The 15312-nt window shown below is 40.4% G+C and overlaps 1 protein-coding gene across 2 annotated transcripts in view; it reads left to right on the top strand.

Annotated features, from left to right (window-relative positions):
- The window catches only part of khdrbs3 (KH domain containing, RNA binding, signal transduction associated 3), a 105037-nt gene that overhangs the window by 29339 nt on the left and 60386 nt on the right, over positions 1-15312 (top strand). For both annotated transcript variants that reach the window (XR_013078446.1, XM_076755287.1), the window contains exon 2: positions 14106-14224. Coding sequence is in view for 1 of the 2 variants with exons in the window: in XM_076755287.1 (XP_076611402.1) it covers positions 14106-14224 (119 nt within the window). In the remaining variant the exon portion in view is untranslated. The remainder of the gene's footprint in view (positions 1-14105; positions 14225-15312) is intronic.

Here is a 15312-nt window from a genome sequence, read left to right as displayed (position 1 = left end):
ACTGGCAAAGATAAGATAAGATAAGATAAGATAAGATAGATAAGACTTTATTGATCCCACACAGGGGAAATGAAGTCGTTACAGCCAGCAAAAAAAAATAAAAATAAAAAAGAAATACAAGACTATACAAGACTATAGAGCAGAAAATCAACTATGTTTATGTTCATTGTGTACAAATTGTAAAAATACTAAATACCATGAAAATACTATTACCAATATTTGTATGAGAAAACTACCATTGTCATATGTTGTATTGCACTTGAGAAAATACTGTTGCATAGAAAGGACATTGAATTTGAAGAGTCTATATAAATGCACAATATGTGCAGTTAAGAAAAATACTGTTGCCATAATAAATAGTGTTATTACACAGCTGAGAAAAAATATACAACTTAAATACTGCACCAGATGAAATGATAATGTGAGCATGTATTAGAATCAATAACAGTAGTGCAAAAACAAACAAACAAACAAACAAACAAAAAAAACCCCAGCAGCTTTATGATGTAGATTTGGGAAAGACAGCATCAACACAGTGCTGTCATGCACAGTTACACAGTCTGACGAAGGGCATTAATGTTGCATGCCGGGCACCATGTTACACTTCAAATGAGAAGAACAAACCTCAGTAAACGTGTCATCATGCATACAATATCATTTATGTTAAATTCAAATTGATCATACAACATAAATCCATGATGTGTTTTTGCTCTCTTATTAGTGATTTACACAAACGAACACGGGAAGTGGTGTTATAACTAAAAACTAGAACAACATTGCAAATATCTGTCCTGTATAAACATACAACCATAAGTCATTTATTTTCACTTGAACTTAAAGATTATTTAATCAGAATATGTTCCTGTTACACTGCAGATACTGTGTATTTTTTGGATCTAATTTGTAACTTCAAATGGAAATTGGCAAAATGTCAATATTTGATTATAAAAAGTGTTTGTTGTAATTATGTTTATTTTTATTTTATTTTTTACTGAATTAAGTGTTCATTTTTTTTTCCCAAAGTGATATCATAGCAGCCATTTTCCATGCAGTAAGAATATGCTTAAAAACTAATTATATAGGGTAGGTTAATATTAAATGTAATATCATAGATGTATTGCTTTGTTATCCACGTAAGATGAAGTGTTTTGGCATGAAAACCCACATTTGTAATTTAACCAAACATCCTGTATCATAAACACATGTCTGACATTCGAAACAAACCAAACTCCTTGAAAACTGGTAGTAAATTCAGCAAATTGTGAACATTTTAATCGTGGACCGACCTCCTGTTTTGATAGACTCCCCTGAACCAATATGGTGGCTGTTCCCTAGGAATTGTGGGAATTGGTGTTGGATGAATGAACTGTGTGCAGCTGGGGACAGGATTTTTTTTTGTAGTGCTACCAAGCAGCAAAGCAATGCACCATTGACTCACACACACACACACACACACACACACACACACACACACACACACACACACAAAGAGCTTTCTCATCTCTGTTGAGCCGCCATCTTTGATGCTAAGGTTGTTTTTAATGCAGTTACAGAGAGTTTCGTAGAACAGCCTGCCTCCATTCTGATGAGAGGAGCAGTACTTTCTGATACACCTCTCTATAAGCACAGCCCTGCCTTTCTGAACTTTATCTATCTTATGACTGCCTGCTAACTATAGGCTGCGTGAAATGTCAATCACAATTGGTTATCCACTTGGAAACAAATCAAACAACTTTCTGAATGAGCCCACCATCAGCTGTTGACACTGTCGATTGAAAAACAAGTGAGTCTGCAGTTTTGGTATAATGCCAGGCCATGAAGAGTGCAGCACATCATACAGTGTGTGTGCACCAACTAAAGCTTGCAGACAGCTGCTGTTCTGGCTGAGCAAGCATGACAGTAACGCCTCAAAAACAGGAAGTGATGTAGCAATAGTTTATCATTCGCCTTAAAGAATTGACCTTTTCTTCTGGACTAATGTTCGACTGTAAAATCTAAATTTCATCAATAATCGTTTTGTGTGTGTGAACCTGTTCTCTGTAGACAATACACTCAAATATTGACTTAAATTTGATGGTAGTAATTAATATAATTGATGGTTAGTGTGCAAGATATCAAATGGTAGTAACGCTGATGTTTGACTCGGCTAGTTCATCTGTCCTCAATCATGTGTGCCTCTTTGAGGGGTAGATCGGCTTTTACGTTTTGTAAAGAAATACAGTGAACGACTTGTAATAGATTTAAATGAATTGGATAGATGGACGGATTCAGGCGTGGTCACCTACTGTGTGATCATGTACTCAGCCGCTGTGCCCGTTAATCCCAAATACCAAACTGTTAGATAATCTGTGGTAATAAAACAACAGAGGATGTATTTGTCGAGCTGATCCAGAGTGTTTGCCAGCCCCTCGCAGTTGATGCCAACCACTGCCTCTGTGTCTGTGAATGTACCTCCGGTGGAGAACATCAAGTGCCTTATTTCATTTGTAATATTGATCTTTTTCCTTCTTGAATTGTTTGACGCTCACTACCATGAAGAGACGACAGGCTGCAATCTAATTGATTTGGCTCAGTTAGGAACAGAGGTTGACTGAGCTTGTTGTGATCAGAGGACAAGCGGCGCTGAGAGGCAGCGTATTTGCTTGTTGGACAGTGTTGGAAAATAATACGCATGTGATAATATCATAACCGCTCGTGCACCCTTTAATGCTTCCTTAATGCTCGCTGACCTCGCCTGGAAATGAATTTCTCTATTTACCAGAATCTGAGAGGCAGTGTGTGTAGATCCAAACCAGTGCTGATTGCTTTTAAGAGGCACTTAACACGCTTCCAAGCATTTGTGTGCAGTTTTAATTGACACGCGCTGAGTAATTGAAATAAAAAATGAAGGTGGCCTGGTCATTATCAGTTATGATGAGTCAGTGTATTTTGATAATGCAGCCTGAGATGAGTCCCAGATAATGATGTACATTAAGCCGCACAGTTTTCATTTTCATCCTCAAATCCCCCCCTCCTTGGACCCCCACCCTTTCACGGCCTAATGACAGTTTTATGGGAAGCTTCATTAGGCAAAGGGATGTCGAAACCGATAAACATCAGCTTATACTAATTGTGGGATAAAGTGGCCTCGCTGTGGTCTTGTCATGTTGAGGTGCACAACAAAAAAAAAGTTGAGGCTCGGGTGTGACCAGACCATTTATTGTTAATTAATACACGACTTATCTTTGCAGCTCCATCCTTTTCTTTTGTCTCTGTTCATTCGGACATACATCCAGTGGGCTTCGTGTTTTTTGTTGTACACCTTGGTCTGCGGATAACCTAATAAAGAGAAAGCATTACGGGCTGCACAGTGCAGAGTGCTAAGCAAAGATGGTGATTTTTCTGAACTGTAATTTGGCCCCAGAACGGTGAATGGGTGTCTACCCGTGTTAAACCGATATATTGGGAGCATAGAGGCCTTTTATTAAGTCTCAGATCACAGCCAGTCATGTGGTCCACTTCTGGTGTAATTGAGGCTCATCCTTGACCACAGATACTTTTCACTTAATGTTTTACTTTTGTAAATACATTCCTCCTTTGTCTACCCCACAGTTTTCAGGTGCAGTGGTCACCCTGCATTAGGCTTGTTATGGTTAGTTAATTGTTTGCATTGCAAATTGTTAATTAAAACATAAATTCATCTTCCCTTCTTTAGCAAATCTCCCCTAACTCCAACCCCCTCCCCAACATCAGCATATATTTCTAACTTCATGTATTTTCTGTTGAAACAGGGCAAGTACTTTTCCATCCACCTGTTTTATGCACGTTTTCAGTTTCAGCTGGGGTGGAAAGGTTGGTGTATCGATAACCTTCTGCAGTGATTTGATGGATCCACTTCTTTCTTCACTGGTGCAGTGGAGTTTAGGCAGAATTCATATATCCGTCGAACATGTCCCAGTTAGTGCATGTCAGGGAGCCTTGGGGTGGTGTGATGGCGACCTCCGACCACTGTGGGGCGCTGTGTGATTGTGACTTGTGATGTTTAAGTTCCTGGTTGAATTGTTGTGAATAAAGTTTAAAAAGACAAAAAAAAAAGTCAGAGTGGTGGGTATGAACACATACAAAATGTGTCAGCAATGTCACTGTAGCACAAATCCAAGATGTCTTTGTCCTGTCTCTGCTTGTCAAATCACCGGAGCTCCAGAATTCTCGGTCAACATAGTGCTACCAGCTAGAGAAGCAGAGACACAGTCAGCATCTCCAGGACAGGTGTGTATACCTTGCGTTGCGTTGTTAGCAATGGTTGACATTTTCCATCATGGACTGGGCATGCTGGACTGAGGAGTTTGTTAAGTTTGCAGATGTTATTTTTTGTTGTACTGTAATGTGTCTGTTGAGAACATGGTGGTTTTTGTTGGTAATTGTTGCTTTGATGCTGATTTATACTTTAAACCGTTAGCGGCTGTTACATTTCTTGACTCCTGCTGTATTTTCCTATTGTGCTCATGTCTTTCCCAGTGTTGAATGTCATTTGAAGGGTTAACATTGCTGAGAACTGCTTCCTGTCTCTCAGTCCGCGCTGCTTGCTGCAGTATTTAGATTTCATAGCATCATCAGACTATGGAATTTGGATTAGTATCTCAGATTGGTCATGGGTGGAAATATGCATGCACAATATCCATTTTCTTCTGATTTCCTCCAAATTTGGTTAAAGTTTGTTCTAATTTTGGATGGAAATTGGCTAAAAAAAGCGTAGGGATGTGCTATATCATATCATGCATGTTATAGTCTCTAAAAGTTTTAATCTGAGAAAAAATAATTATATCCACTGTAGAGGAGTCGCCTCCAAAAAGGGAGCGAGTTCAGTCGTGTGGGAGTGGTTTGGCTATTAAAGATCAGATGTACAACAAACCACAGTAATATAGAAGAGTAAGAAAACAAACAACAAAAGGCAATACAACAAACCTATTTCACCGTCTCTAGCAGAAGCGCTCGGTTGAGTACGAAACGTTCCAAAAATCCTGTGAAGGGACAAGTTGAACTCTGCAGTTTGTCATCAAGAATATCATTATTGCAGAAATACCGTGAAATAGTGTGATTTTATTTTAGGATCATATGGCCCATCCCTGGTAAAGAGTCTCTCCAGTTTGGAAACCAGTGGGCTGTTAGTTAGTGCTTAGAAAGAATCCTGATGACTCAATAAGTTGGAATTGAATTTGCTGTCGACCTTACTTCACATCCTGCTGTCTTGTCCCCTGTTGTTCTTCATTTCCTCTGACGGACTTGTTGATTTTTGTACGAGCAATGCTTCAAAGAAATACAGGATTTGCTTGTAGTTTAAAAAAAAAAAAAAAACTTACGCTGTTTAAAATGCTCATTGAAGGTGTTCTGTGGAGTTTTCTGGTAAACTTTACATTCAGCGCAGTGCATGTGTGTCCCTGGAGCCATTCCTAAACATATTGCTCCATATGCTTCTAGTAATTCCAAATCTCCACAGGGAACCTTTAATTTGTGCTTAAATGAAGAGGTCCCTACTATCCACTTGTGGCTGTGTGACAGATTATAGTTTTTAGCCAAAGCTAACGCTGCAGACGAGCAGGAGATTGCAGCTAATGTGTTCACTTCATAGGGCAGCGAGAGTTTCCTAGTGTTCACTGTGTCACTTAGCTTGAGCTAATACAGACACCAGAGCTAGATCGCTTATCTTTATTCCATGTGGGATTTTTCTTTGTAGCTGTAGGTAGAGTTTTTTTTGTTGATAATTTGCAAACATGAGCTTAATTTGGCCAGTTCCAGTTCAATGCTGCAGTATAGCATTTATAATACGGCGGCCCTGGAAGATATCGCATTATGTGCAGCTATAAAATGAACAAGCACATGGGTTTTTGGTGATCTGATAGAGATGCAGAATTAGTCTGGTTTGGATTAGGAGCAGCTGCTGTATGTTTCCAGTTCCACTCCATCTGTAATTGAATTTAATTAATTATGTGTAGTTTATCTTCCACTACTCTGATGGATCTACAAACCCTCAGTAGTAAAACAAGGGTTTGTTTCAGTGGGAGGTTTGGTTCCATCCTGCTGCTTTCAGGAAACTTCAGAGCAGTTTGATGTTTTCTAATGTATTGTGTGAAAACTGAATATTTTATGATGAGAAATATTTTGAATTATGTATGGCAGAATATTATTAACCTATATAGGATGTTTGAGGATCAAACTGGTTCCATATTCAGCATTTTGAGGCTACGTTTTTGAATTTTCTATAAATTTGTTTTGGAACTTAGCGTAGTCAGCAAGTTGTGCAATGTGTTTTATTATAATATTCATAAATATACTTAGCACTTCTGTAGTGGCTTGATGTGACGACAAGGTCACCGAGGCAGCTCAATTACAAGCTCAAAGTTGTTTTTTATGATCAGTTGTATTTGTTTTCTCTGGGAAATATGCATTAATGGACATTTTATTGTTTTTAACAGCTCAGCAAAAGCATCCCCATCAGCCAGAAAGTCGAGACTTGATTCTAACTTTACTCATTTGTTGAGTCTGTGTCCAATATTTGCATTGTACCGCTGACATCTTTATCATCTGAGGAGCAGGAGGTGGCTCTTCATCTGGGTTATAGCTAAAAAGTGAAGCCCCCACAACTGCACACACATCCCTTCATGTCTCTTGGATCTTTCTGAACCTCATTGCATCTGCAGGCGAATCCTGGAGGAAGCCTTCAAGGACACCAAATAATTTTTATGTATTTAATGTATTGTTGGCTTGCTAATTTCCACTTTATTTTCTTTCTCATTCAGTAATTGCTATTTCAGTTTTATTTTAAACAACATGTGACCTCAAGTAATACCACACACAACACGTACAACTCTGGAAACTTGCACGACACTCACTGTTGATGTTTCATCCTATAAAACCTCCATCTATTACACTTAACTATTTAACGCAGCTGCTCATGATTTCATGGATGAGGGCAGATTTGTAAAGCAAAATCCTTTGGCAGGTTGAGAACACTTTGATAATCTGCTTGCGCACAAGTCTTTAAATGAACAGGTGCCAAAATAAATGCACCCTGCAACTATCCTAATGATAAGCAAACAACACCGGCCTAAAGTAGATGGAATCCTGTCACATGAGGTAGAAGCCTGCAGCAATTCTGGCATCTTTGAGGCAAGTTGAGCCCTCAAAGGCCTTAAAAAACAAACGTGTGCACTTTGAACAACCCTGCCACCCGAGGGGTTCTTTAGGGAACTTTAATGTTCTTACAGAACCATTTTAAATTCGTGACTCACCCCGAGGGTGACAAGAGCATTCCTAAAGATCCCATGATTTTTGCAGCGAGAATGTTCTTTTGTATTTGTCTAATGCTCCAGCCATTACCACTGAGTTTGGCGGATTAAGATCATGTGAGTTTGACTTCCACAGAGATCCACAGAATGGAGTCCCTGACTGGCTGGATATATTTATGATGCTTCACAGGCCGGATACTGAAATGAAAGAGGCACCACTCGAGGGGCTCTCTGTCTTAATCCGTGGACATTATCTCTACACTGTAAGCGGGTCTTGGCTCGTTACCTCGCAGTAGAGAGCCAGGCTGGCAGGGTTGCAGGGAGAGAGGCAGAAAGGGAAGGGAAAGGAGGGAGGGCCTTGCCTGGCCGCCGAGAATGTAATCTCCAGATTAGAGGGCGAGACGAATTCCTGCTGCCAGCCTGACCTTGTCAAGGCAATGGAGGAGCCAGAGTGAAATTGAGATTTCAGGACAGGGGCGAATCGAGGCTTTTTTTTTTTTTTTTTGAGTGTTAGCGTTTCTCTTTCAAGGGTCACAGCCTTGACACCATGATTCACACTAAATGTGTGTGGTCACACTGGTAGCACACATGAAATGCATGTGGGGCAAACTGTTTCTGGCACTGACCATACTGCTCGAAAGCCTCGGCAGTCACTCAGTCTACTGCAGTTTTTATGGGATGAAGCAACAACATAAAAAATGTCCAAAGCAAAGGCCTAATTTATTGAGACTGGGAAATGGCAGTGTTTTGGCCTCATAATGCCGAGACAGTCTGGATTTCACTATTTAGATTTAGTGGACGATAACTGTGTTGCCTTACGTTATGACAAAGGTACAACAGTAAAGGAAGAGATCATCAATTTGTCAATCTGTATAACCTTAACAAGAGGAAATAATCTTGCTCTTCCAAATTGAAATTACACTGAAAATTTTCAAAAATAAACAATAAAACACTGCTGAGTTCAGTATTCTCGGGGGCTTTGGCAGTGGTTACAGCCTGAAGCTGCTTGGTCTGGATGACCACTTGTTTATCTTGGTTAATGTGAAGTTCAAGTGGCTCTTTTCTACTTTTGCTAATTTTACTTTCTGTTTTTGCATGTAAATCACAACAGCCGCTTTCACCACAGTTCAACAAACCTCAGTTGTCTCGCATGAAATATTTAGGATCAAATAAGCAACAATCAGTGTTGAAAAGCAGGCTTGAACGTTGAACTCCATCCACTTTGAACCGCTGAGCCTTTGAACGCGTACAGTAGGCTACATTTGGTTTTGTTGAAAAGCGCCCATCTTGAATTTTCTTCCGTTTCAGCTTGAATATTTCAACTTTCTGAGTGACCTCAGTGTCCTTTGATTGGGTTTATATAAGCATGTTCTGCTGTGTAGAAACTGGAAAATGAGAATAATGATGCGACATTCCCGTTTGAGCATTTCATTCATTTGACCTGTAATTGCAAAACAACAAAATAATGAGTCTGTCTGCCGCAGACAGCAGCGTACAGCATCAGTTGCATGAAGGAAGTGGCGGAAAGCTGCCGATAAACTACCATTGTGCTATTTAGACAAGATTTATTTTTATTGCCTCAGACGCTTGCTGGAGCAGAAGAGAAACTCACTGTCTTCCAATTTCCAATTCAATTATTTACGCAAGGAAACACAGTGAGAGCTAAGCTTCTCTATGCAGGTGCATGTTGGCGGTGCTGTGTTGAAATAAAGAGCGGTGCAAACACTAATAACGTTCATAAAGTACAAAATGAAAACAGAAAAGTTGTGAGTTGTGGTGGTATTTTATGATAAGAAAGGCAAGCGGCATCGCATAGACTTAACAAATGTAACTCAGCGCATAACAGTTCACTTCAAACACAGTGAAAGATACCATACCATTATGCTTTTTTGAAATATCAAATATTTATCGCATCATGTAGGACCAAAGGAGTGTCTGTGATTAGCTCAGGAAGGTGGCTGTAACTCCTGACTGTCTCTTTTTCCTGCAGCTAAACGGCTTCTGTGAGACACGCGCTCTGCCCGGGGGTACCATAGTTAGATGAATATCGCAGTTAGATAAATACCTGTAGGTTGAGCCACTGAAATAAAAAAAAATGTGGCATGAAACGGTTTTATGTACAATTAATTCTGGAGCATGAGTCAGTTCCACTAAATTGGACTGAGATATGGGGTTATGCGTACGGCTCCGCTCGCTCTGTGAAAGAAAACACTGGCCGGGCTCTCATTCATTTCCATGCTGCCTCAGTCTCACCCACAGCTTTCACTCAAAGCATTAAAAGGTGTCAGAAGATCTATAATTCAAAGTCTGTGTCGAGTTAATTCAAAGTTTGAGGCACAAAGTAGTGTCACGCTGCCCTTGAACATCCAAAGCCACTATGGGGTCTTGGATAATTAGCGTTTGAATCATTGCATACACCAGGGAGAATGTACTTCTCATTATATTTGTTAGCTGTGAACTTTTGCTTCACACACATTGTTTACCAAAGTGGCACCACTAAGGGCACCCAGACTGCCTTATTAAAGAACTGCTGACCCAATGCTATTTTTCTCATTTAAATTAAAGCAACACTGGCTCTTAGCACCTTGATATTATTGGTAATCAGTTATGGGAAATGAAAGTAGGATAATTCAAAGTAAACATAGCCTTATTTTGCAGTGTAAAGCAGTCATTCCCAGTAGTGTTGGCCGTTAATAGATGGTGTTCTCTGCCTTCCGCCCGGTTCATTTGGGTTATCCTGCAGCTGAATGAATGAACATGAGCATCCAGACAAACCAGTACATTGCAAAAAAAAAAGAAAGAAACATTTATTGTTTTTCACAGATTGGAAAGAAAGGTGACACATGATTCCATTACTGTAGCTGTGAATCTCCTGTCTGTCTTGTCTGGTAACAAGGGATACACCTGGTGTGCAGATACTGTATTTACGAGCATCTCACCCCTCGACGTGAATCTGGTAGACTTAATGACCCAATTGCCTCTGTTGTCAACTCGACTCTCCAGCACGCGGCTGAAGTCATGCATAATCCCCCAAAATCTACCCAGCTTATGAATTTTAAATGGGGAGGCCTAAATCACAGAGCTGCTTTTAAGTGAATCCATTTCTAATAGAAGAGCGGACAGCTGGGATGGTGTCCTTTTTGTCAGGTGTCACGCAAGTGCACGCATTTTCTTCACTGTAAAGATATTTTTTATGTGTGCAAAGGTTGTAAAGTTGACACATTTGATGCAGGAGAGACATAAAAAAATAAAAACAGGTAGGGCCCAGGGAGAATAGGTTGGAGAGAGGCGACTGTGCACTCCTCTTAAAGGATCATTTGTTTATGACAACAGCAGTTAGTTTAGTAGAGTTGTACTCACCATGGTCATGGCTCTGATTCGGAACTGCCATTCAAAAACACTGTTGGCTTGTGAAGCTAAACAACAAATGGAAAAGTTTTTAAACTAATATGTCTTAGCTCCTCAGTGATTCAAATAGAATAAATGAATGAAATACTGAATTTTGAAGACTTCCTTCAGTTCTGTTTGACTCTGCTCTGTGTGGTCTGGAGGAGCCACTTGCCCCACATATAGTTGAATATGCATGTTTCTCCACTACCCCCTGATGAGGGCTATTGCTGCTGAAACATGTTTGTTCTAATATCACTGAAGAGCAGCTGAATAATTTTTATTCCTCCAGTTTGATTTGAATCATGCAGCTTAGTGCAGCTGCAAATGCAACACTCACAGTGTAGTATTCCATCCTTTTTTTTTTTTCTCTGAGGCTTCAAAGTGGTTTGACCTAGCAAAGAGCAAAGGATAATTCCAGTGTCTTCCATAGGTCGTTTCTTCATTGTACTGGCCTTTAAGGTTGGCATATGCTTAAAATAACGTGTTGTCAGCAAAAGTGCCTTCATGAATGGCCACACTTCAAGGCCAGGTGGAAAACTGTTGTTCTCGACAGGGGCGAGAACAAATGAGGATAATGGCGCACACTCTTCAACCGTCGCTCATCAAAGGCAGACGTAGTTTTGGCCTCTGTTGCACAAATGAAAAGTAGGAGAGTGAAGAATAACAAAGAGAACTTGAGGGAGAAACTCAAACACAACACACTTTCTCACCTGGTCAATCATTGCGTAAAGTGGGCATAATTATCAGACTGTCTGTTGATGTTGTATGTGTTTGTAGTGATGTCATCATATTCCCAAATGATGGCCAAGACGAGTGATATAATACCTTGTTGTCTGAAAACTATCCTTTTAATGCTAGTTCTATTCAAGTATTTTGCAACTCTGCAACTCCACCAAGACTAGAGTGGAAGCAAAAGAATGAAAAGAATTGAGCTGCTCTCGAGCCACAGGAAATGTCAAATGTTTCAGCAGCAGCAGCAGCCCTCATCAGGGGGAATAGATGTACATACATATCAAACCATATGTACTAAAGGCCAGGGGGCTCCTCCATAGCCCATCAAGTCAAACATAAGATACCTTAAGGACAACTTCAGGATTGAATATTGAACTTATTCATTCCATTTGGGTCTCACTGGCTTTAAAAGCTCCATCAAACCATTACATTTCTTTCATTCCTCACATTGCACAAGTCAACACTGGAGCAAAAACGCATATTCACAGAAACGACGGCAGCCATAACAATCAAGAACGAGGCTTCCACTGATGTTTTTTCAAGTTCCAGGATTCTCAGGCGCCAATTCGCTGAAGGTCTGCGTTGTGCCTCTCAAATGGCCAAATTAGAATATCACGCTGTTCACCATCCATTTGCAGCCAGAGGAGAGGGGGTCACATAGAACTGGAAGGGAAAAAAGAAAACAACAGGCGCACTGCGCTCGTGTCAGTGGTGCACGTTTTGAAAGTCTTTCTTTTGAACACTTGGTAATGACTCGGAGGTGGACGCGGGTCTCAGTTCACATGGCTCTATTTCCACCCTCGTAAAGTGAAAGACAGAATGAAAGAAGCGCGGTTAATTCTCACGGGCTGACTCTGTTCAGAGGGTGAGCTCATTGGAAGCTGCAGGGTTGCTGCTTATTACACCTGCTGATTGATCGCTGTGCCCTGTTGGGCTTTATTTGGACTCGGAATACAAAAGTTTCTTTGTGGGCATGACGGAAAAATTGTGCTAAGCAGCGAAAAAGAAGAAGAAATTAGACGATTTGAAATTGAAACACAATCTCAGTCACAATCTCCCTGCACATCAGAGCCTGAATGTTTTGAGGACAACGCCTGGTGGAAGGAGGAAACTCTGTCTTGGCATGTTGCTAGGCGATGCATTAATATTAATGTTGTCTTTTCTCAGAACGTGTGCACTCTCTGCCCCCCTTGGGATAAACTGAAGCTTAAAGATATCTCCATCTCACTGATACTTCTTTTATCCTCGTTAAAACTCATATCAAGGGTTTTAATTACATTCTGCCGATGTAATACTGCAGAGCTTTGTTGAGAAATTACAATTGGTTTTTTAGTTTCTGGTTTGCAGTGCTGATATGCTCGGCTAATTTCTGACCCGGCGTAATTGAAAAATGGGTATGTGGTATATCTCCTCGTGCCGTGTTTGAACATGTGAACATGTTTGAGTTTATCGTGTCTTCAGATTGAAACAGAGCTTATTTTTCCTGAATCTAATTACCATCACATCTGAATCTGAGCCCTTCTTCAAAGTCTCTATTAAAATGTAAACTGTGAAGCTAAAACATCATAGCCGCTCCCTTTGAATGTTATTTATTTCCATTGAAAAAATCATTTTGAACAGGAGAAATAAATCTGTGATGGAGTTCGCCCTCTGCCTCACCCTTTCCCCTGCCGGGCTTTTAGCCTCAAGTCTTTGTCAAAGCCTCCCCGCACCTCTCAGCTGCCCTCTCTGCAAAACCATTTTCCTGGCACTGAAACACAGATGTTATCCATCTGATTAAACGTTCAAGGTTACATCTCCAAATACATCAAAGTCTACCTCTCCCATAAGAGGAAGCGTGACAGACAGTATTTTTGGTTGCCTGGAGGTGCAAGCTCCAGTGTCCTTCCCATATTTTTTTTATGTACGAGTAAATTGGTACCTCTGCTCACATTACAAAGTATTATGGTGATCCAGACTCAGCCAGCAGGTGAGATGAATGATGCTGAAAGGATGTAGCATTCTTTTTCTATAGAAACAGAATTGATGGGGTTTGTTTGTGAGGCCTAAAAAGCTTGATCATATCTGCAGGAATTTACCATTACTACTAGTAACAAATATGATCATTTGTTAACTATTTAAGTCATTTATGAGCCAAAAAATGAAGCTTCCATCTTCCATCAGATATTCCAAAACCTGTGCAAGGACAAATGTGTGAAAACATCAGTTTGTGGAGTTACAACAGCTAAATGAGATGCAGCTTGGCCATGTTTGGTACCATTGTGCCTGTAAAGAGACCATAACTGAACCCTGTGCCCATCAAGTCTATCTGGCCAGTAGCCAAAGATACCGAGAGAGTGCTGGATGGACAGAAAAGTCAAGGAATGGTTACGGAATATCACTCTCCATATTTCTGAACCTATGCTGACTGCTTTGAGTCTTTATCTTAATTTCCACAGCGTGGGATCAATAAAGTTATATCTTATCTTTATGCTAAGCTAGGATAGACATGGCCTGACTCCATCTCCGTACATAACACACACAACCGAGAGTGTTATTGATCTTCTTATGTCTCTTGGAAAGAAAGCAAATAAGCATATTTCCCAAAATGTTAAACTGTTCGTTTAAGCGGTGATGCATCTATTCATTAGTTTCCATCCCGCCGCAGTCATTTTCCAGCCTTGTGTATTTGCTGCTTGTCAACACCGACTGATTGCTTTTCTTCTCCTGTCTTTCCAGAGATTGAAAAAATTCAGAAAGATGAGGGGAAGGAAGAAGAGAAGTTCATCGATGTCGTCATCAACAAGAACATGAAACTGGGCCAGAAAGTTTTAATACCAGTCAAGCAGTTTCCTAAAGTAAGTGCTATTGTACCACCACCAGAGACTTCTCCAAGAATGTGATGTGCGCAGATAGAGAATTTTAGATTGTGTTATTTATAGATAATGAAGCCAACTACAGTCACTCTGGTTTTGATTTAGATTCCTTACAACAGCCACTTGACACTTTTTGTTGATGCTTTATGTTATTAGATGTAGCATATCTGGAAGGCGGCGTACAGGAAGAGTGTTAGCTGACAGAACTGGGGTAGAACTATATTAGGGATGTTACCTTGTGTCTGAAGAATTGTTTAAGCTTTTGAAATGTTACAATCTAATTCTCACACTCCTCCCTCATACGCACACCTCTCTGCTACACTGACCTTGGTCAATGACGCTTTGATGTCTCGGTATATTAATTTGTCAATGAATATTTATGAATATATGATTCAAAGGAATTATCTCACGATGGATTTCATTTTCTGGAGTGTGCAATGGATCTCTTGTGATACTCGGTATGTACATGTCCTTCTAGGTCTTTTTCAAGTTCTTTTTTTTTTTTTTTTTCTTTTTTCAGGAAAAATAATAGCTTGTAGGGTGAGAGTGCGATTGCAAAGCGGCACATAAGTCACATGTATAGAGTCCTAGACAGTCAGCTTCACGATGACCTCCACATGAAGCTGTTTTGAGCGATAACACTGTTGCCACCTCTGACAGCACTTCAGACTCGCCGCCACGAAGGGGCCTTAACCGGCAACAGCATTTATAGGAGCCACACGCTCGATGCATGACAGGGATTTCCCGCTGGGAGCTCAATGGGGAGGCTGGTGTAAAAGTGAGAGGGCCGCTCTTAGATGGGGACATCACTCAAGTTTTCACCTCAGCCCTCCAGGGGGAAAGACAGCGGTAACCTGCAGTATGCGGATGGAGAGCACAGCAGGGAGGAAACGCAGCACAGGAGTCAAACACTGAACCAACAAAGCTTTGGAGGTGCATTTGGGTTTACTTTTCCCCAAATCTGCTTTTCTGTTCAAAATCACTCTCATTTTGATTACACGGTGAAATAATAGCATTGTCAGTTTAAAATGCAGCGTTTAAAAATCAGCTATATACCAGGTTTTATATTA

This window comes from Chaetodon auriga, chromosome 17 (assembly GCF_051107435.1).
Source record: "Chaetodon auriga isolate fChaAug3 chromosome 17, fChaAug3.hap1, whole genome shotgun sequence".
Taxonomy (NCBI): domain Eukaryota; kingdom Metazoa; phylum Chordata; class Actinopteri; order Chaetodontiformes; family Chaetodontidae; genus Chaetodon; species Chaetodon auriga.
The sequence above is the reverse complement of the archived record's forward strand: the minus strand, read 5'-3'. Positions and strand labels throughout refer to the sequence as shown.